General features: G+C 38.7%; 1 protein-coding gene across 1 annotated transcript; it reads left to right on the top strand.

Moving 5' to 3' along the window:
• The first annotated feature begins 5,432 nt into the window (after positions 1 to 5,432).
• On the top strand, positions 5,433 to 21,044 carry stk38a (serine/threonine kinase 38a). The gene is made up of 14 exons (XM_052094802.1): positions 5,433 to 5,491; positions 11,244 to 11,376; positions 11,729 to 11,780; positions 13,357 to 13,479; positions 14,173 to 14,256; positions 14,336 to 14,459; positions 14,663 to 14,817; positions 14,988 to 15,090; positions 15,252 to 15,313; positions 17,124 to 17,241; positions 17,330 to 17,453; positions 17,622 to 17,717; positions 17,844 to 17,938; positions 18,043 to 21,044. Exons 2-14 carry the CDS (start codon positions 11,246 to 11,248, stop codon positions 18,177 to 18,179), a joined length of 1,404 nt encoding a protein of 467 aa, XP_051950762.1. The 5' UTR covers positions 5,433 to 5,491; positions 11,244 to 11,245; the 3' UTR covers positions 18,180 to 21,044.
• The last annotated feature ends 1,155 nt before the right edge of the window (positions 21,045 to 22,199 follow it).

Here is a 22,199-nt window from a genome sequence, read left to right on the forward strand (position 1 = left end):
GGATGGGAGAGAGAAAAAGAAAGAGAGCCGGAGTGTGATGGCATGTAGTAAGGCAAGTTTTTTTAGCCACTCCCTTCAGTTATACAGAGAGCGGGACTTCTAGTTTGTTACCGCCTTATTACTGTTATCAACTTTCAGTGAATTACATGATAACAGTGTTCTCAATCTCACATATGTTGCATTTCCTCTCTCTGTGTGTACCATATTTGAATACTTAGCTACTTTATAAAGCAAACAAATAACCAGTAAAGGCAGCATAGAGGATATAATAGATTTACAACAAATGTATTAAGACTAAAAAGATGACAAAATAAACCTTTAGGATACAATTTTCCTGTAAATACCAGCTTTCCGTAAATTATTTTTATTCATAAAATTAATCCATAAGACTCGGTGGTTAAATCCATATCTTCAGACATATAATTAGTGTGGGTGAGAAACAATTCAATATTTAAATCCTTTTCACCATCATTCTCTACTTTCACTTTCACATTCTTTGCTTTTGGTGGTTCCCATTCTTCGTGCATATCGCCACCTATGGGCAGGGAGGAGGATTTATTGGAAAAACTGAATATAAATATAGATCTGTTTCTCACCCATACTTATCATATAGCTTCTGAATATATAGATTTAACCAAAATTTGACTCCATGAGTCTTATGGATTACTTTCATGCTGCCTTTGTTTGCTTTTTGAGCTTCATTATTTTGGTACCCATTCATATGCATTGTGAGGACCTACAGAGCTGAAATAGTCTTCTAAAAATGTACGTTTGTTTTCAGAAAGCAAGCCATAAACATCTGGGATGGCATTAGGGTGAGTAAATGATGAGTGTTTTCATTTTTGGGTGAACTATCCCTTTAATCTGTAGCAATAGCTTGTCATTTTTTGCAGAAGGTCACAAAGTACACCAGCAGAAACAGTAGGGAATCGACGGATCCATCCAAAAGTATCGATACTTCCGATACTGATGTTGTTTCAACAATATCGAGCCTCACACAAAAATATCGATTCTAACTTTTTTTTTTAACTATAGGGATATTATAATTTGGTTAACATGAACAATAATAAGCTTCAAATTGAAATAAAAAGGTGTTAGGCTATTAGCAAATGCTTGTGCAGGATGGAAACCATTTCATCTTCTGCTCATCATAACGTAACATGCATGCTGAAAGACACAAGTGGACAAGCGCTTGCACCGTCACAAGACTCGTCCAGAGGGATCAGTGCTTCTACTGTGGTAATGATACAAAATCAGAGAAACAGCTTCTGGAGTGAATTCACACTAAAATAACATCTAAAAGTGACATTTCTTACGAATATGTGGGTAATTGTTGTTAATAAATAATTGAATAAAATAGATAACCATGGTTTTACTGAAGTAATAGCCTATTGTAATAATCATGTTTTTTTGTATGTGTGCGTTCCTGAAACCATGGTTTTACTACTTGTAATATTGTAGTAGTAACCATGGTTAATTGTGTGGTAATTATGGTTTAACTAATGTTTAAACTATAATTAGGCCTACTGTAGTGAAAACATGGTTCATTTTTGTAATTGTAAAAAAACAGTTTATAAAAAAAAATTATAATAACTTGAATTATGACTAAAAACAATATTTAAAATTACCCATTAAATCCCAAGAAATCGCAAAAATAAATAATCAATTTAATAGAAGTATTGATATCGATGATATTGGACTTGAAATGACTGATATCAAATTGAAAAGAAAATAAGCGGTATTATAACACCCCATAATTAGTCCTACCGTAATCCCTGTAAGTGACCGTTACGTAAAACACAATAATAGGCACCCCATAGGCAACCAGACGTAAACGATAGTTCAGGGCAGAGTCGTCCAAAGTCAATATTCGGGTGAGAGAGACCTCCGGTGGCCGATTGAGGAATAAACTTCACCGGCGTTCGTGACAGGTATCACCCATCCTTAAGAAAAAGTCCCTCTGGAGTGAAATGGGGTTAAGTGCCTTCCTCAAGGACACAATGCTGAAAGAGGGTCTCTAAACTCTCAAATTATTGTGCCTTCAGACTGCTAGCACAAAACACAAATAATTTCTCCACCACCAAAATTCTGAGAATATTAGTTGCTAGTCCATGTGAATGAGTGTGTGGTTCCCCTTTTGTTCTTTAGCACAAGCAGATAGAAGCTTAGAAGTTTCAAATCCCCATTATTCAGAATGATACAGCATAAGTTTCTTGACACATAATCTTGTTTATCTTACGTCATCAGAAACACGCATTGTGAACAAGACGCGACTCAACATACTTTTTGTTTTTTGGTGCCATTATTCACAGCAGAGTGAACGACAACTGCGTATATGTGCGCTTCATGGCGTAACTCATCAGATGTCCAGGGGAAGGCGGCTTTTTGAGGAGACTGACGGCAAGGAATTTATTTGCATCTTTGTTTACAGTGCACGCTTACTCATGCTCGTGTCCAAGGTGAAGTTATCGCCACTGTCATCTCTTATTATACCCTATATTTATAACCTATAATTGTATTTATATATAGTATCTATAAGGTGTTTAGATAGATAGATATACAGACAGACAGTTTTTATAGTGCTGATTGTACTTGTAGGCGTCATTGCGTTGTCATTACATTTTTTGTGACTTTCAGGAATGTGTGGATCCTCGTGTGTTGTCGAAACTAATGATGTCGTCATCGGCTAAAAACGCATACTCCGGTTTACTTCCTGAACGAGTGTTGCTTCCGACCTCAGACTACCTCTTACAGGTTGTTTCAGGTTCGGTACAGTGGTGCGCACCGCTGTCCGCATGACAGCTTTCACATTACCAATTTTTCATACGAACCGTGCTCTTTTTCGAACTAAACTGCCAGTGTGAAAACACCCATAGTGTGCGCTGGTCTGGAGTGCGTTTGCATGTACGTTGAGTGAGCGTGAGACACAAGCGGCAAGAACACTTATGGTGCTTTCACACTGTCAGTTTAGTTCGAAACAGAGCTTCAAATGCTGGCTCCAGATCTTCTAAATCTAATCGCAGAGCAATTCAGCACTCGGCAGGCTCCGTACTCGCCACTCTACACAAACAGGATTTTTTCCACTGGTAGCTGTCACATCATTAAATTCAGGCTAAACACAAACTGTAGTGTCAGTTGCTATTTATGATTACCTTTTAGATCTCACACCTCCTTTGCCATTTTATTTAATTTCATTTCTCACAACACAAGTAAACCATGGCAAATTCTCTCCTTTCGCCAATTCTGCACACAACTTTGTCCCACCACACTTGTCCAACCTTAACGGGCGGCATTTTGATTTGTAACAGTAATGGGCTTCCATACATATATTACTGAAATACACTCACCTAAAGGATTATTAGGAACACCATACTAATACTGTGTTTGACCCCCTTTCGCCTTCAGAACTGCCTTAATTCTACGTGGCATTGATTCAACAAGGTGCTGAAAGCATTCTTTAGAAATGTTGGCCCATATTGATAGGATAGCATCTTGCAGTTGATGGAGATTTGTGGGATGCACATCCAGGGCACAAAGCTCCCGTTTCACCACATCCCAAAGATGCTCTATTGGGTTGAGATCTGGTGACTGTGGGGGCCATTTTAGTACAGTGAACTCATTGTCATGTTCAAGAAACCAATTTGAAATGATTCGAGCTTTGTGACATGGTGCATTATCCTGCTGGAAGTAGCCACCAGAGGATGGGTACATGGTGGCCATAAAGGGATGGACATGGTCAGAAACAATGCTCAGGTCGGCCGTGGCATTTAAACGATGCCCAATTGGCACTAAGGGGCCTAAAGCGTGCCAAGAAAACATCCCCCACACCATTACACCACCACCACCAGCCTGCACAGTGGTAACAAGGCTTGATGGATCCATGTTCTCATTCTGTTTACGCCAAATTCTGACTCTAACATCTGAATGTGTCAACAGAAATCGAGACTCATCAGACCAGGCAACATTTTTCCAGTCTTCAACTGTCCAATTTTGGTGAGCTCTTGCAAATTGTAGCCTCTTTTTCCTATTTGTAGTGGAGATGAGTGGTACCCGGTGGGGTCTTCTGCTGTTGTAGCCCATCCGCCTCAAGGTTGTGCGTGTTGTGGCTTCACAAATGCTTTGCTGCATACCTCGGTTGTAACGAGTGGTTATTTCAGGCAAAGTTGCTCTTCTATCAGCTTGAATCAGTCGGCCCATTCTCCTCTGACCTCTAGCATCAACAAGGCATTTTTAGCCCACAGGCCTGCCGCATACTGGATGTTTTTCCCTTTTCACACCATTCTTTGTAAACCCTAGAAATGGTTGTGCGTGAAAATCCCAGTAACTGAGCAGATTGTGAAATACTCAGACCGGCCCGTCTGGCACCAACAACCATGCCACGCTCAAAATTGCTTAAATCACCTTTCTTTCCCATTCTGACATTCAGTTTGGAGTTCAGAAGATTGTCTTGACCAGGACCACACCCCTAAATGCATTGAAGCAACTGCCATGTGATTGGTTGATTAGATAATTGCATTAATGAGAAATTGACATCACACAAGCATGTCTCACACAGGTGTAAATTGACGGGTCCTTAAACAAGCCTTCATAATAAATCTCCAACTGATTGACAAATTCACTTGCAAAACTGGATGCCAATGATTGACTTATGATCAATAATATTGTAGTAAACAATACATTGTATTCTAAAGCCGCTTTTTGTATTGTCTTATCAATGATTAACTCTTCTGCTACAAGAATTGTAATGCATTTTAATTATCTGAATATTTTGTATTATATATATGTATGTATGTATGTATATTGTCCAATTGTGTATTTCTATAAATACTTTATTTTCTATTCACTTTTTTTTATTATATTTCTTTTTATTATTATCTCTGTCTTGTTGTTTTATTGTTTGTGCACTGAATTATTGTCACTGAGACAAAGTCCTTGCATGTGTAAGCATACTTGGCAATAAAGCTCATTCTGATTCTGATTGTAAAATGTATTAAAATACCATAATTTAGATATCAAATTCTGATCCTCATTACCATTTTTAATGATTATGTTAAATTGCTATTATTAAATATTTTCGTTAATATTTGATCAGGTTTTACCCAAGATTGTACCACAATAGTGTTTTGTGGAAATAGACCAATTCTTTTGTCAAAGTATACACAACATACATATATGGATGTTTGGATGTTTTTTAAACCTTTCGTTAATATACAAATATTTTGTGTTGAGCGATAAAAAAGTGCTGTAAATGAATAACATAGTGAAACACAGTGAAAATACACTAATGTATATAAATGTGTGCATGCACATTTAAAAAGCACAAAAGGAATTTCATGAGAGTTCTCAGTGGGTTTATTAACCGGGTAACGGTTAATAAACTCATAAAGGGGACTTTTGTTTTGTTCACGATTGACTGAAGCTCAAACCCGGAAGGAGGAAATTATGACCGTCGTCCACCACAGGTTCAAGTCAGTTTGAGGTCGAGTGGAAGGTAAGCAAACAAGTATTAATTAAACTAACAGCTTGTTTATGAGTAAGTAACAGTTTGTTTGATAAGTTATTTTTAGTTTGTAAATGTCGCTTGAGCTTTAGTTAGAAATTAAGCTGGTTTTTCGCCGTTTTACACTTTGCCATCCGAGTAGATGAGACTGGACAGACAGTTTAGCTGCTGCGGCGGCGGCGGCTAGCAGACTACTCTACTGAAAATATTTGTATCTTTTAGTTTCCATACTTCCCCTATAGCAGGATAATGGATGTTTTATAACATATAATTATTAGCGGCCTTTCATTGTTTTTATAAAATGTATCTCGTTGGACAAACCCACTAACTGCGTGTTTTTTCCGAAGTTACAGGAACTTTAGTGGGTGTTGACATAATTTTGTCAGTCTGTTTGCTCTTTTGTCTGTCTGCTTTTACTTATTTCTGTCTGCCTGTTCGTTTACTTTTCTGTCTATCTGACTCTGCTTTTTCGCCTGCCTGTCTGCCTGCCTGTTTGCCTGCCTGTTGTGTTCCTTTTAGCTTTTTCACTGCCAGTGTATTTGGTTATATGTTTATCTATTAATAGCTGCATATAACGTGATATATTGCCCCTGATGGAGAATTCAATATAGTATTAACTGTATTTCATCAGTTTAAAAGATCAGCTTGTTTATATTTTTGTAACTGTTTTTGTTCTAGTTCCCTATCGATTCAGTTCACAAGACATTGCTGTGAACGCTTTGGGGAATTCCTTTTCCACGACCTAGTTGAAGCCCTTGTATCAAAATGGCAATCTTATGATTGGTAATAGTGTTGAGCCACGCGCTTGCCCTATATAAGCTGGCGCACAAACACCATTTCTTTAGAATTTTCTTCCTTCAAGATCGACATAGTCTCGTCTTGATCAGCCCTCGCTTCGCCATCGACGGGCACCCATCAGCGGACAGGATTCCCTGCAGATGCATCAGGACATTCTTCGCCTGACTTTCAGTGCCTGCAATGAAAGATTCACCCGCCCCCTATATTGTTCTGACAAAGAGTTTCTCCGCCGTATCCAGACAGGAGCTGTATCCTTTCTCACACACACGTGCATATATATATATAAAATAAATCCTTCCAATTGACATAAAACACACAATAATACAGCCGCTCATGTGTCTTTTTAAAGACGTTGTATCGCAAGTGTTCCTGTGAGCGACACATCGCTCCATAAGACCAACACGAGAACTGCGTTCTCTGCCTGGGATGCAGCCACACCAAAGCAGTTCTCATGGGGACCTTTTAAGTCTCAAGTGACCACATGACAAAGCATGGCGGGGCCTGCGAGGTAGAGCTAGAAGAAACCGAGGAGGATCTCGCACCGGCACAAGCCCCTCGATCTTCCCAAGCAGCGTCTTCGCCAGTGCAGTATGCATGTGACAACCTCCGACCCTCTATGAATGAGCACGGTGTTGTTGTATTCGGCGGGTCTGATGATGATAATGATGCCCTAGTTGAAGCCCTTGTATCATAACGGCAATCTTATGCTTGGCAATGGTGTTTGAGCCCCGCCTTTTTAGGCACACGCTTCATGGAAGGCATCTTCCCTTCGGATTGTGTCGGGTTTTGAAGATGCCCGCATGCGCATTCTGAATTACCTCGATGATTGGCTATTACTGGCATGATCAGAGGCTCTGCTATGGAAGCACAGGGACTTGACACTTCACCATTTGAACAGCCTGGGTCTCAATGTCATCTGGTTGAAAAGCACATATTCTCCCAGCCAACAAATATCTTTTTGGGCGTTCGACTCGACTCCACGAGCATACGTGCGCACCTCACGAGCGTCCATACCATTCACCAGTGTCTGTCTCTGTTCAAACTGTGGAAAACATTTCCAATTTAGTCTCTTCAGAAAATGCTGGGTTATATGGTGGCAGCATCCGCCGTCATACGGTGGGCCTTTTACACAAGAAACCTCTCCAGTGCTGGCTCAAACACAATGTACCGAGTCACGCCTGGTGTTGCACGCACATCACCTTGACCCGCCACTGCTTGCCTGCTCTAGCAACATGGACCGTTTCAATCCTTTATCAGCAGGGTTTGATGCTGGGTCAGGTTTTTAGATGAAAAGTGGTGAACGTCCAACACTGGTTGAGGTGCGCTGTGTGATGGATGCCCGGCTTTCAGCACTTGGACAGGTGCTAAACGGGCGTGGCACATCAACTGCTTGGAAATCCTATTCTTCGTCTTAGCGGTGAAAGCTTTCCATTCCGACATGGTGAAGTAAGCCCGTTTATCGGTCCAATGACGGTCTCCAATAATACGGGTGACGGTCTCTGCGCGTTACTGTCTTTCTTGTAACGCAACACAACAAGATTAAATGAAATACATTTTCTCTTATGTATTACCTCGTTATTTCATCTGACTCCATAAATGAAAAAGGTTTTTAATGATATCTGAGCATCATTAAAAGTGAGCAAATGTTTGATTATTCTTTTAACTCCTTTAGTTATATTTTACCTGTTTAGATTAAGAAACTATGTCGCTTTGAGGTCCTCGCATGTTTTTCTCTACACCGCGGGTCTCACGATCACATTGGATCATCAAACAGAGGTAATTGCTATATACCTGAGATCGGTCACGTTCAAGTTCACACAATCAAAGATACTTCAGTATAGCCCCATGGAATTGCATACACTTGAATGTAACTTAACGTTTTCTTCAGTAGAGTTCACGGCCACTATTACAGATGTAAGTTGACCAACATAACTTCTCTTGTAATAGCTTTGGATTGGCCATGCGTGGTTTCCCACGTACACTTATCTGGAGAAACATCAAATTAAAACAGAGGTAAGACACACAAGAATTTAGATTGGTCAAGCAGCGTTTGCTGTTCTAAACGGAAATTCCCCAAACCAAGTACACTTGAATCGATGCCAAATAATAGTTGTCACTAATCTGACGCAGACATTCGGTAACATACGAATCGTTTAATCTGTTTGGGAAACACAATGTCAGAGTCAGTCAGAATAAAATCAAATGTTGACAATTTATTGACCAGGTAACATAATCAATTCATCAATTCCAATTAGACAGTGATAAGTCAAAGTTAGACATTTTATCAAGACATAAGAAATTTGAATTGCAATCACCTGATATAAATTACACACAGTAAACTGTGTGGGCTCCTCTGACTACAGAGAACCCTGAGCAATGTGTCGCATTTCCTTAAATACCCAGATAATTCAATATGCTTACCAAATGGTGGTGTCTGTCATTACAATTAGATTTTGGTCCCCTGTTGAGGGGGTTCCTGTAGATTTACATACAGGAGGTATGGAGGATCTGGGGGAGGGCACACCTTTAAAGGGCACACCACAGTTCCCATATTTTATTACTTCTTTTTGCTTTTCATTATGGCTGGGAGGATGAGACCAGTTTACCAGGCCCACTGAGAGACTTTAAATGATACCAAACATGTTATAGTTACTTTTTTGTACACACTTCACATTGCATAGGTTTTTAGTGAGCTTTATGTGAGGAGGAGGAGTGAGATGAAGATACTTTAGAAGGTAGGTGTTAGCTGCACAGTTTGTTGCATTTCGGATGTTGCTGTTAGAGAGTTCAGATGTTAATTCTCATGATAGTATTTTGTTTTCTCGAGGAGTAGCCCAGACTCACTGGCACCCGCCTTAAAGTGAATCATCACGTTCTGATTCGGTCAGACAATATTTCAGTGTTAGCGTACATAAATCGCCAGGGTGGCACTCAATCGCTATCAGTGATGAGCCTGGCACAACGCCTTCTCATATAGAGCGTCTGAACTGTGGAGCAGACATGCTGTCATGCCAGGGACCGATGGTGGATGAATGGAGACTTCACCCTCAGAAAGTTCTGAGGATTTGGGAAATGTGAGGCAAAGCAGAAATTGACCTTTTTGCCTCTGCAGAGACAGCCCACTGCCCTCTTTGGTACTCCATAGCCCAAACCCCGGTGGGAGTCGACGCCTTGGCCCACAAGTGGCCGACAATACGTAAATAAGCGTTTCCCCTGGTACGTCTTCTCTGTGTGGTTCTGTTGGTTTCATCAAAATGGCCCAGCCATGGTTTCCGTAAATGGAGATATTTGGTGGACCTCCATGAGATAAACTGCTGAGGAGGGATCTGTTCAAGCGCAAGGCACGATTTGGTTTCCCTAGCCAGAGCTGTGAACCTACACGTATGGCCGCTGAATGGAGCAAACAGCAAACAAGCCTGAATCGGCTCTAGCATGCAAAATGGTGTTTATTGCAGACAGAGCACCATCTACAAGATGCCTTTATGTAATAAATTGGCGTGTGTTTGCAGATTGGGGCTCTTCACTCAACAAGGACCATCTCACCATTTTACACCCCAGAGGCTGGCTCCTCTATAGGCAGACATGATCTGATCATAAATTTCCTTAGGGGATCAATGCACTTGATCCCTCCTCACCCGGTTTCGGTTCCAACATGGGACTTAAATCATGGGACTCACAAGCTTGTTCGAACCATTGGAATCCGTTTAGTAATGTGTGCTCTTCAAAGACTTCACTGCTGTTAGCTCTGGCCTCAGTTAAACAGGTTGGTGATATACAGGCGCTGTTGGTTGACAGTTCATGTGTGGAATTCAGTCCGGGGCTTTCAGAAGCCACCATCAAACCCAAACCTGCAAGCTTTCTCTTTCCAACGTCTAATTGAGATGAGAAGCAGTTAGCACATTTATTATGCCCCGTGCAGGCATTGCAAACGTATGTCGAGCTGGTCGCCATCAGATCAGCCCTTAATCTGTTATGGAGGCACAAAAGGCATGTCCATCTCAAAACAAAGGCTCTCTCACTGGATTGCTAATGCGATCGCCCTCACATATGAATCACAGGGAATGAGATGCCCTATTGGATTAAAGGCTGGAGGCATGGGCTCCTCATGGGCACGGACAAATGGTATATCCCTACTGGATGTATGCTCTGCAGCAGGATGTTCTTCACAGAACACGTTCGTGAGATTTTATAAACTAGACGTGGTCCATTGCTTCAGTCCTCTACTGGGCTTATTATTCCAACACCCAGCAGGTGAGCCCAAGTTCCATATGAAACCATATGAAAATTAATTCCATAAAGTGTTCATCACAATGTCTCATTCCCTTCATCTTAGGGAACCGAGGTTACATGAGGAACCGGAGACGTTTTTTCTCTCCAAATTTTGTTTCATTTCATTAGTCACAATATTTATTCCGAGTTAAACCTCAGTCAGTCGCAGTGACATCGACTGTGGAAGTTTGATTCAGATGAGAAATATGGTGTTTGTTTGAATTTCCAAGCAGAGTAAAATATCAGCCTTATTTTAGCCAGTGCATTAATGCTTGTTTTGGCCAAAGAGCAAATAAGGGCCAGTCAGACTTTACTGGCAAGGAATTTTTGGGAAGTGGAACATTCAGTTTTAAAGGACTGTGGTTTACTGTGTAAATTAACTAGAGTAGTTGATGTTGAATGCTGCCTTTCAGTGAATACCCACATTTTTAGGAAGCTCCTGTAGAGTTGGTAATGGAAAGAGATGTTGATTCTGTACCCATATTAAAGTGTAAACACAAGCATACAAGTGATATTTTAAAAGTATACCATTCATACAAGTGCAAAGAAATGCCTGAATTTTTTTGTCCCTTGATTGTTGCTAGAAAGTGAGAACCGTTATTATCGCTATAGCCTTACTGGTCAAATTCTGCCCATTCTGATATAATGCTTTTTGTTTTTTTACCCATCCAATTAGACATGGCGATGACAAGTCAGACGTCCTGTTCCTCGATGAGTAACCACACTAAGGAGAGGGTCACCGTGGCCAAAGTGACCCTGGAGAATTTCTATAGTAACCTCATATCACAGCATGAGGAAAGAGAGATGAGGTGAGAGTAACAGATTTCAGTTTATCCAGCAATGCCAGATCTACGTGTTTCTCTAATGAAGCCTTAAAACTTTCATTTGAAAACAAGTTTGGCAGGTCACTAAGCATTTTGAAGTTTAGAAACAATTCCTTGCATATGGTTTGACACAGACAAAAACAGTGTATGGAGAGACCATTATATCTTTTAAACGTCCCATATTCTAGGGCTTATTTCTTACAAAATTCTCTATTTTGTCACCCTAATGTCAAACTAGGTGACCACACCTTTCGTTGGACTGAAAACAGCTCAAACACTTAAACACTGGCACTAGTGTTTCAGCTTGTGTGTTTAAGTTCTCCTGTATCTGTTTCAGGCAGCAGAAGTTGGAGAAGGTCATGGATCAAGAGGGACTAGCTGATGAAGAGGTGAGTCAAAATACACACTCAAACAGTGCCCAGTATATACTGGTTTTACATATATACACACACACTTAGCACTTTTATTTGGAACACTATGGCTCTAATAAAGTGCCCGTTGTGGTCTTCTACTGTTCTAGCCCATTCGCCTCAAGTTTTGACTTGTTGAGCATTCTGAGATGCTATTCTGCACACTACAATTTTACAGAGTGGTTATCGGAGGTACTGTAGCCTTTCTGTCAGCTCCAACCAGTCTGGCCAATCTCAATTGACCTCTCTCATTAACACAGTGTTTGAACCCCACGATGTGAGTTTGTGCATGGTGTATTCCAGTGCATAGGGTTTTCCAGTGGGAAAAGATCACATGGAAATCATGGGTGCTCGTCTGGTCGCGGATTGCATGCAATTACGAGCAGAGCCGAGCGGTCTCCCGATAATTTAAAAAAATTAGGCCAGTTTTGCGATCTGCCTGAAGCTGACCAATCAAGAGAATGTGTTACAACTCACATGATCAATGTAAACTGAGTCTTCATGAAGCATTTATACAGTTGGAGAAAATTGAAAGTTTCAATTCCCCATAATATTCATGACCACATCACTGGGAATGGTTCTACAGAAATTCCATGCTGTTCTCTACACTTCAAACGATCATTTGCTATACGGGTTGCACTAGAAAACAATCTTTATCACTCTGACAGACACTCTGCCCTTGTTTCAGTTCTAGGGCGACATTTAGGGGGATATAGCATCTGCTATAATTGTATATGATAGTGGATATGTGATGGAACATTTTTTTAACTCTCCAAGCGTGTCTAGTGAAACAAAGGACCTTTAGGTTGAAAGTTCTTCCGGTCAATCAACCGCTGTGCTAATAAGATTTTTAAGCTTTGCTATGTGAGGCTTTAAAGTGCATTTACGTGGACAAGACCTCACAGATCTTCTTAAGAATGTCTGCTATCAACATGCAAGCAGTGACACAGATGAGAAAGATGTAACCTACATCTAAAGCTGAATAATACAGGTAGCCTACTCCACTAAAATTACACTGAATTTTGCAATAAGCATCATGCTTGTGCTTTAATAATATCCAGCTATAAACTACAGAAATGGTGCGCAAATTTTCTGCACTTTTTAATCTTGTAATCTTTTGTGCACTTTATTGTCATGCAGTAACTGCTGACAACACGCTGACATTATTATTGATGTATGCAGTCATGAAATCATACAGCCTCCCTTGGAAATCTTAATCTGTCAAATGTTGAGCAGCATTTGTAATAAGTATCCTTATTTTTAGTTTTCAGCTAATGCAGCCCACATACCAGCCTTCTGTTTTATTTCTAAATCACAAGCTATGAGGAATTAAAGCAATGTTCTCCTCTGGCTTTATGTCTTCTAATGATAAATAGCGTGAAAATTCACGCGATTGCTCTGGAATTCGCCAGGTCGTAATGCTGCCTCCATGAGATTCATATTGGTACCCTCCTAGAAATTGTTCGATTGTAGTCAGTGTGATCAGAATTAAAGTGCGTTTGTGGCACTTGCTTGTGATTTGGTTAATTAATTTCTGCAATTCCTGGCCCAACAGAAGTGTATCCGGCGGTCTGAGCATGCCAGGAAAGAGACTGAGTTTCTCCGTCTCAAACGAACGCGGCTTGGACTAGAGGACTTTGAGTCACTCAAAGTGATTGGTCGTGGAGCTTTTGGAGAGGTATGACTTTTTTTGTCACTAAAGAAATCAAAATTGAAGTTTTGTTTTAGCTTCTTTAGTCTCTTAGCTTTGAAGCCTAAATGTTGGTGTACTCTTAAAAGTTGACAAAATAGAGTTTTAGCAGACTTACACATTTCTGAGAAAGTGCCCTAAACACAGTTTTTAAAAAAGTCTGTCTAGAATTTTTTTTTTTAAATGGATCTTAAACATCTTGTATAGTTTTTTAGTGCGTTTACCTGGCATATAAATAGTCATAGAAGCTGGCATGGCATTTAAAACAAAGAAACTTCTGAGAAAATGGAACCAAAATATTGTTGATACTTGTCTGCTGGGGTGTAATACAATATTTGTCCAATAAAATGTTCTTTAGAATGATAATGTCCCCTCACCGTATTTCCACTCGCCACTTATTAGCAATAGCATGTAGTAAATCATGTTTTTGCAAGGCTGTTGGCTTCTTTTTTCTTTTTCTTTTTTTGTAGTCAAGCCGTTAGATTTCTTAACCTACCTTCCTGTTTCAATAGGAAATATGTCAAAACAGGAAAGGAAATTGTGTTCATCAAACAATTTTCTGTGGTCTTGTGAAAAATTATGAAATTCTTTCATAATTATCACATTGTAAGTCATTGCATTACTTGCATAGTAGTATGTACTTGTTGTAAAGCTGTGTCAAAATAAATGCTTTTTCTGTAGGTGCGTCTAGTTCAGAAGAAGGACACGGGCCATGTTTATGCAATGAAAATATTACGTAAGGCTGATATGCTTGAGAAAGAACAGGTACGTCTTCACCGATGGAGTCACATCTGTCCATATGACATCAGTGTTCTTGTCATGTAGACTGCTCTCTGTGTTCTAGGTTGGTCATATTAGAGCAGAAAGGGATATTCTTGTAGAGGCAGACAGTCTGTGGGTGGTCAAGATGTTCTACAGCTTTCAGGATAAAATGAACCTCTACCTCATCATGGAGTTTCTGCCTGGAGGTGAGCGCTGGACAATGTAATAATTTCAGAGAAAAATAAGTGTCCCATTTGAACATATGCACACATTCACAGTAATAGATTTTTAGAGGTTAGGTGCAAGATTAAATTTTTCCCCTAAACAATGTATTGTTTAAGATTTTGATAGTACAATTTAAGCATCAAATGCTCTCCAAAAGATTAATTGTGGGTTTTTGTTTGCCCAGGTGATATGATGACTTTGTTGATGAAGAAAGACACTTTAACAGAGGAGGCAACACAGTTCTATATTGCTGAAACAGTGCTGGCTATTAATTCCATTCACCAGCTGGGCTTCATTCACAGAGACATCAAACCAGACAACCTGCTGCTGGACTCAAGAGTAAGAACTTAAAACATGCACACAAGTCAGCAAATTAATTTGCAGTAGTTTTAGACCTGAAAGACAACATAAGCAACAATACAATTCTGTTTAATCAAGCAATGTAGCATGGTCTCCTAGCCTTGCTTTATAGATCAATTCTCATTCAGACTGTCATTATGCTCCTTCAGGGCCATGTTAAGTTGTCTGATTTTGGCTTATGCACTGGTCTAAAGAAAGCTCACCGCACAGAATTCTACAGAAACCTCAATCACAGTCTTCCAAATGACTTAAGTAAGCAGACATACACCTCTCACTCTGATATTAGTCTTAAAGCTCTTACTTTAATCAGATTTGGTCTCTGATTGGTGAAAGTTGAACTGTTATGGGATTTTATGCCTTGACTCCATTATCTGAGTTTCTGGGAATAATTTTGAGTTTTTCTATCACTACAGCCTTACAAAACATGAATTCAAAGAGAAAAGCAGAAACATGGAAGAGGAATAGAAGACAGCTGGTAAGGGTTTTTTCTTCAAGTACTGTCCTGCACATATACTGGGGTTGGCTCAAAACCTGTTTCTAAAAGACTAATGCAAGAAGTTGTGAGCTGAATGGATTTTTTAAGATGGTAATTAATGTGTGTGGGAAGTAGGGATTGGCATTTTCAAGTAATTTTGTAGTCGAGTACTCGAACCCACAAAAACAATTAATTGATTACTTGTATATTAAAATGCAAGCTTTTAAATGGAAGCTAATAAGTTTCTGAGTTTCTTGTACCACTTCGCATTTTTAATTTCCACCACAAAACAGATCCTTGACCGTTGATATTGCATGACTCAACAATAATCGAATACAAATAGATTTGAATTCAATAACAATAAAAAAATTCTTTTAAAAACACACAAAGACGTCTTCGTGTCGGAATGGCATACTATCATGCTTCTCTTACTATTTCTGCCATAGACATATATGGCATAAGTAGGAAGTAGTATGGGCAGTATGCCATTCCAACCTCAGCCCATATCTTATCCAACATTTTGACGACACACATCCATAGCACAGTGAAGTCAGATGTAACTGCGAGATTTGGTGAGAGATCCTGAGTTATTACAGGATAATTCAGCCACGGCAGGCAAATGCGATATTTGAGGAGTGTTTTTAATAATCGACTAGCTGGTGCAGAAAGAGTAGTTGATTAATCTATTACTCATGCACATCCCTATTGGGAAGGATAAGAGAGTCCCATTGCCATGCATACAAAATAAGATACAGAATATAATAGGAGTGCAGCGGTTTATCGTGGTACGATGCGTCATGGTTCAAAAAAGTCCAGATCCGCATTGTGGAAATGGGACGTTTAAAAAAAACAAAACCAATGTTAGCATCTGTTCTGTCCAATACGCACAATGTCTTACACCTACGTAACGTGGACATCCACATGGAAATAGCTTCAGTGGACACAAGGAGCTCTAAAATATGATTGCACACTAGCAGCCACAGATGTTGCACTTGTGCCACGAGTTCGGCTGAAAGTGAAACCAGGAGCAGGAGTGAGACGTGCCTTTTCAGCATGAGGGATCGAATGTCTGTTTGAAGCGAAAGAGAAAATTAAAGTTTACAGAGGTTTAATGAGAGTGCCATATTAATCTACTATATATAATGCTGAATATTATGTATAATAATGCTATGGGGGAATATAATCTTAACGTCAAATGTCATGTCTTATTTAATTTAATCAGAAAATTATTATTTAACTGGATTAGCATGCACTTCCATTAAATAGCCTATGTTTTTTAAATAATATTTATATGTAATCAGAGACAATACTATTTTAGAAAAATAAAATTGTAATTTAAAATATTTTAAATGTTTGTAATCACTGACAGTGTGCAAAAAGCATAAGTATCTTACATAATTCAGTATTTTCATTAAGCAGAATTATTAGCAAATATTTCCATTTGGTGTCACCATTGCCCGGTTCTGGGTGGATTTTTAGTCCTAGTACATCTCTGATCGTTCATTTAGCACTTTTTTTAAGGAAACAAACGGTTTTGCATATGACTATACATTTATAATAATAATAAAAATACTTTAAGCCTGAAAAAAGAAAAGTTAAGATTTAGTATAAACATTCGTGAAACAAGCTGAATTGTGAGTTCTGTATCACAAACCGAATCGTGAGATGGGTAAACCGTTACACTCCAAGAACATAATAGGTTAAACAACTAATTTATGTGCTCAGTAATTGGAATTACTGCCTCAACGTGCATGTATCTTTTGTTATGGAGACAAAGAGTTTTGTTTGAATAAAAGGCATCTTTTTGCAGGCCTTTTCGACTGTTGGAACGCCTGACTACATCGCCCCAGAGGTTTTTATGCAAAACGGATATAACAAGCTCTGTGATTGGTGGAGTCTGGGGGTCATTATGTATGAGATGCTGATAGGTGAGATTTTCAGAAGGTTTTGGTTGGTAAATAAAGCAAATTAATACTATTACAATATGGCTAAAACTTCTCTTTGTGTCGTTTTTAGGTTACCCTCCATTTTGCTCAGAAACACCTCAGGAGACATACAGGAAGGTGATGAACTGGCGGGAAACTTTGACCTTTCCTCCCGAGGTCCCAATTTCAGAGAAAGCCAAAGATCTCATCCTCAGGTTTGTCTCTCACTCCCCTTGCCCTCTTCCTCAGCTTTATAGGGGCTCTGTGGTCAAATATTTTACTATATTGTTAAACTGTGTTCTCATTTTGAGGTATAGTTAATCTTAAAAAATCTTGTTTAATTTTCTTAAGCATTGGCCTCTTGTTCTGCTGTTTTCCATTAGGTTCTGTTGTGAGAGTGAGAACAGGATTGGAGCCACTGGAGTGGAAGAGATAAAGAGCAACCATTTTTTTGAGGGGGTGGACTATGACCATATCAGGTAGAACTTCTATGTCATGTCAAAGGAAATGATCTTGCTATTAATGTTTAATAGCTGTTAGAGATTACTAAAATGCTTGTAGATCATTGGAACTTGAATGAACATAAAGGTTCATGTTTATTCCAGGGAGAGACCTGCAGCCATTCCAATTGAGATCAAAAGTATTGATGACACCTCCAACTTTGACGAGTTCCCTGATTCAGACATTCTACAGCCTTCTGGTAGGTTTTTAGTCACTTGTGATGCTTACTGAAGTTCCTTAAAATGTTACGTGTTGCCGTTCTTCAAAATGATTTAATAATGTCTCCTTGTTCTATCTTTAAAGCTCCTGTTGTATCCAACCACACTGAGGCGGATCTAAAGAGTAAAGATTGGGTGTTCATCAACTATACATATAAGCGCTTTGAGGGGTTGACCGCACGAGGAGGCATTCCAACATACATGAGAACTGGGAAGAGATAGACCAAGTGGGAATCAATAACATGCTGATATCTTGCAGTAGTTCAAGACCTTCTCCATCACTTCTAGCATCTGAAGGACCCTGCATCATCTGTTTCCTATTTTTATTCAATCAGTCATGACTCATTCATGGATGTAGACTCCACCCGCCCTTAATCTATAGAAAGACTCATTCAGAGTTTACCTAAGGGCTTTTTTTTCTGATTGAATGTAGTCACTGGGCTTTTCCTTTATCATTCTTGAGGATTTAAGTCTTTGGGCAATCACCTTTGAGGTTGCCAAGTCTTGTAAAATATTTTTTCCAGTACACCGTTGCAGTGATAAGGGCTTGAACATTAGCTTGTTTAGACCCCTTTCAGGTCTAAAACCAGATTAGTACTCCTGCAACAATAATTGTACAACAACAATTTTAATTGCATTAGTTTTGGTGGATCATTGATTTACCATTTAAAGGACTAGCGTATTTGGTAGAATCACCCCTTTTCAGCCTTTTTGTTGTCCACATCTGCTGTATATATCTTGAAAACTTCCTTGCTATTTTTATGCTCAAGCCATGTTTTAAAATCTTTACTTTTTAAAGACATCACTTTCTTTCTCTTTTTCATGGAAATTCCTTCAAAGGTTACACTTTCCATCAAAGATCTCAGTGACAATGGCAAAACAAGGGACTTCATAGTTTTGATGTTTGTCAATTGTCATATTAGAGCTCCCTTGAGTTGCAGATGTTGCCTTATATTTGGATCCTCCTTAGACCAGCACAAACTATATTGTTCTTCTACTTCCCCTAAAACCTCACCAGCTGATGTTAAAGACCAAGCAAACTCTACGGACCAGCGTTTGTATATTAATGGGTAGTTGCAGATGACCTGGAGATTCTAAAGTTGATTGGTGCAAATGCATTTTTTTTTTCTTGAAAAGAGGTTAATTAATTTGTAATGTTTGGTGAACAGTCACATTTCTTGTATCTTGAGGAGAATATCAACATTATTCAGGGATTTAAATTGCATAATGAGTGTCCAATTACCAATTCTTCCATTTTAATGTGGGGGTAAAATGTTAAAAGCAAACTTTTACATTACCAAACAGACACAACTGGCTCTGTCTTTAAGCAGCTTTGTGTCTGAGGGCTTGAGGCTCTTCCTTGTTGTCTAATCATAGATTTTCATAATGCATTAATTGGGAAACTTAAACTTTGTCTTGACAAGTTACCATCTAAACCATAGCAAAATGAAAATGCATCTAAAGTTGTCACTCAACATTCATTTTTCATTCCACAATGGTTCTAATCAGTCAATGCATTATTGCTACTGCAACACTTAGTCCAGCAAGCTGCTTGTACAGTTTGCATGTTGCTTGTGATGTTTGACTTTGACTAAGCTCTTCTAGGTCAGTATGTTTGTTAAAGTCAAACAAAATGTTTTCTAGTATCTCCCAGAAAGTGAAAAAAAAAAAAAAAAAAGAATATTTCTGTATTAAGGACACAAGTCTTCTTTTTATGACCAAATTGAATGTATCCTATTGATAAAATGAAACTGGGTCCTAATTGAGTGCTAACATTTTCTGTAATTTATGCTTGATCGCCTAAGAATGCTAGAATGTGGATTGACTCTGGATTTGACTAAATGCTTGATTGAATGATCAAGTCTTGATTGATTGTTTGATGTCTTTATTTTCTATGCTACACAGCATGATCGAGATCTTGTATGTGGAATTGCTTGTTGCTAGAGGCAGAGCTGCGTAGCCCTGCTGCAATTGAACACAATATACTGCTATATATTACTGAATCCCTGAATATGTAAAGTAGCATAAACTAATTTCTGAATGGTGAATTTTTATCTTTTGGGCAATATGTGACCATTGATGGTCTGGCTGTGTATTTAAGATATAATGGTCATTGCAGGAGATCAGTATTTTTATGCTCTTTGATGGTTGAACGTTCTGCTGCATGTTTTTAAAAGTGCTGGAAAAATGGCAGAGCTATGATTGAGTTTGAGAATTTGTATTTTAATTTTGTGCTGCATTGTTTATTTGTTCCCCTTATTCTAGTATCACTGAGTGAGAATACGTGGGGATGATTTTATGGTTATTGCATATCAATGATAAAACCTTCAGTCAGAAGGGTCTTTATGGAATATATAGAATTATATACACTGTCTGCAAGAATCAGTTAATTTCCTGGACTGCTTTATGTCTCTTGCTGTATTTCACACTCTGAAAACTGACCATGAAACCAGCGCTTAATTTAGAGGGTGTGGTCTTTAATTTCTTACCCTCTTGTCTTTATTTGGGTTGTTCTGTAGGTTTCATAACTTTTGAAAGGACACATTTGCGTTTTCTTGAAGATTATCAATGCACCTTTTACAAGTTGTTCAAATACACACTGAATGACTGCTCTGTTGTTTGCCTGTGAGAGTTTGTGACTCTTTCAGAAAGTGTTTCACCTAACCAGAAGTAGACTAGTCTTAAGACTTTTGGGTCTCTATTTACCTGCTATAAGCTAAATAAATAATTTCACTTGTATAAAGGAGTTTATTTACACTGATGCTTGTGCTCACAAAGTGTGCAAGAGAGGAGAGGTCTTTTGCTGTTCATTCAGATTGTCAGTTATGTAATATGCAAAGCTGATCATGTTTGTTTAGAGATGATTTGTGAATACTGCTTGGGGTTTTCACTGATGTCACATTCTGCTGTGGGAGGTTGAAGTTTGTCTTCTCTCTGCCTTAAGCTTGAGTTGTATGTAGAGTGGGTTTGTGTATATCTTCCTGCGCTCATAGAGCACCATTCACTGGTTTATTTGTCTGATAGATTGCTTTTGAGGTGGGGCACACTTTGACCTGTTAAACGTCCTGAATAAAACACCAGGTCATTTACACATATGATGTGTGAGACTCTTCTGTTCCAACTTTTCCATGTCCCTAATCTCCTTGCTAATTATGCATAACAACTGCTATTGCTCATGGTTCGATTCAGGGATTTGAACCTCTATTTTCCATTATAAGTATATAATAACCCCCAAGTATTAAAATTCAGCACATAAATTATCCTGCATACAAACATAAATGAGATCTGAACAAGCTGCACAATTTGAGGAGTTGTGTTATTCCTTCTCTAAGTCATCCTATTTATATTTTGTTTTTTTGCCTGGCGGTTCCTTAAAATAAGTGTAAAAATCCCATAGACTTACACTGAATGAGGGATCCAAACCATATGTAGGGACAAGTGTATAAAAAAATACTTGGGCTGTTAATGGACAGTCCTGTATTTTGTCATGTGAATTTTCCTTTGGGAAAACTATATACCTTTTAGGAAAATAATATTCTGAATAATTTTCAGGAATGTGAAAATTATTCACATTCTCTTAAAGGGATTGTTCACCCCAAAATGAAAATTCATAATTTACTCGCCCTCACGCCATTCCAGATGTGTATGACTTACTTTCTTCTGCTGAACAAAAATGGAAAAATTTTAGAAGAATATTTCAGATCTGTAGGTCCATACAATGAAAGTGAATGGTGACCAGACCTTTGAAGCTCCAAAAAGCACATAAAGGAATCATAAAAGTAATCCATATCTTCAGAAGTGAGTTAATATGTGTGAGTGAGAAACCAATCAATAACCTAACCTTCTTTAGTAATATTTTTCCACATCTGAAAGTGGATATATATATATATAAAGTAAAAATTACTGCCATCATATCGCTTCTGGAGATATGGATTTTATGGATTACTTTTATGTTTCCTTTAAGTGATATTAGAGCTTCAAAGGTCTGGTCACCATTCACTTTCATTGTATGGACCTACAGAGCTGAAATATTCTTCTAAAAAAAATTCCATTTGTGTTCAGCAGAAGGGGAAAAAAATGCATGTCTGGGATGGTATGAGGGTGAATAAATGATGGGAGAATTTTCATTTTTGATGGACTATCCCTTTAAATGGAGACACACAATGTCTACAATATATGTAGAGCTGCGAGTATGAAATAAGGGACCTAAAACATCAGCATCCTTCACTGGGATCAAAATTA

Source organism: Xyrauchen texanus, chromosome 27 (genome assembly GCF_025860055.1).
Source record: "Xyrauchen texanus isolate HMW12.3.18 chromosome 27, RBS_HiC_50CHRs, whole genome shotgun sequence".
Taxonomy (NCBI): Eukaryota; Metazoa; Chordata; class Actinopteri; order Cypriniformes; family Catostomidae; genus Xyrauchen; species Xyrauchen texanus.

Coding starts and splice junctions, on each gene's coding strand:
- stk38a (XM_052094802.1), top strand. CDS start 11,246: ATGGCGATGACAAGTCAGACGTCCTGTTCCTCGATGAGTAACCACACT. Junction 15,091..15,251: donor CAGTCTTCCAAATGACTTAA/GTAAGCAGACAT, acceptor CTATCACTACAG/CCTTACAAAACATGAATTCA. Junction 17,454..17,621: donor GCCAAAGATCTCATCCTCAG/GTTTGTCTCTCA, acceptor GTTTTCCATTAG/GTTCTGTTGTGAGAGTGAGA.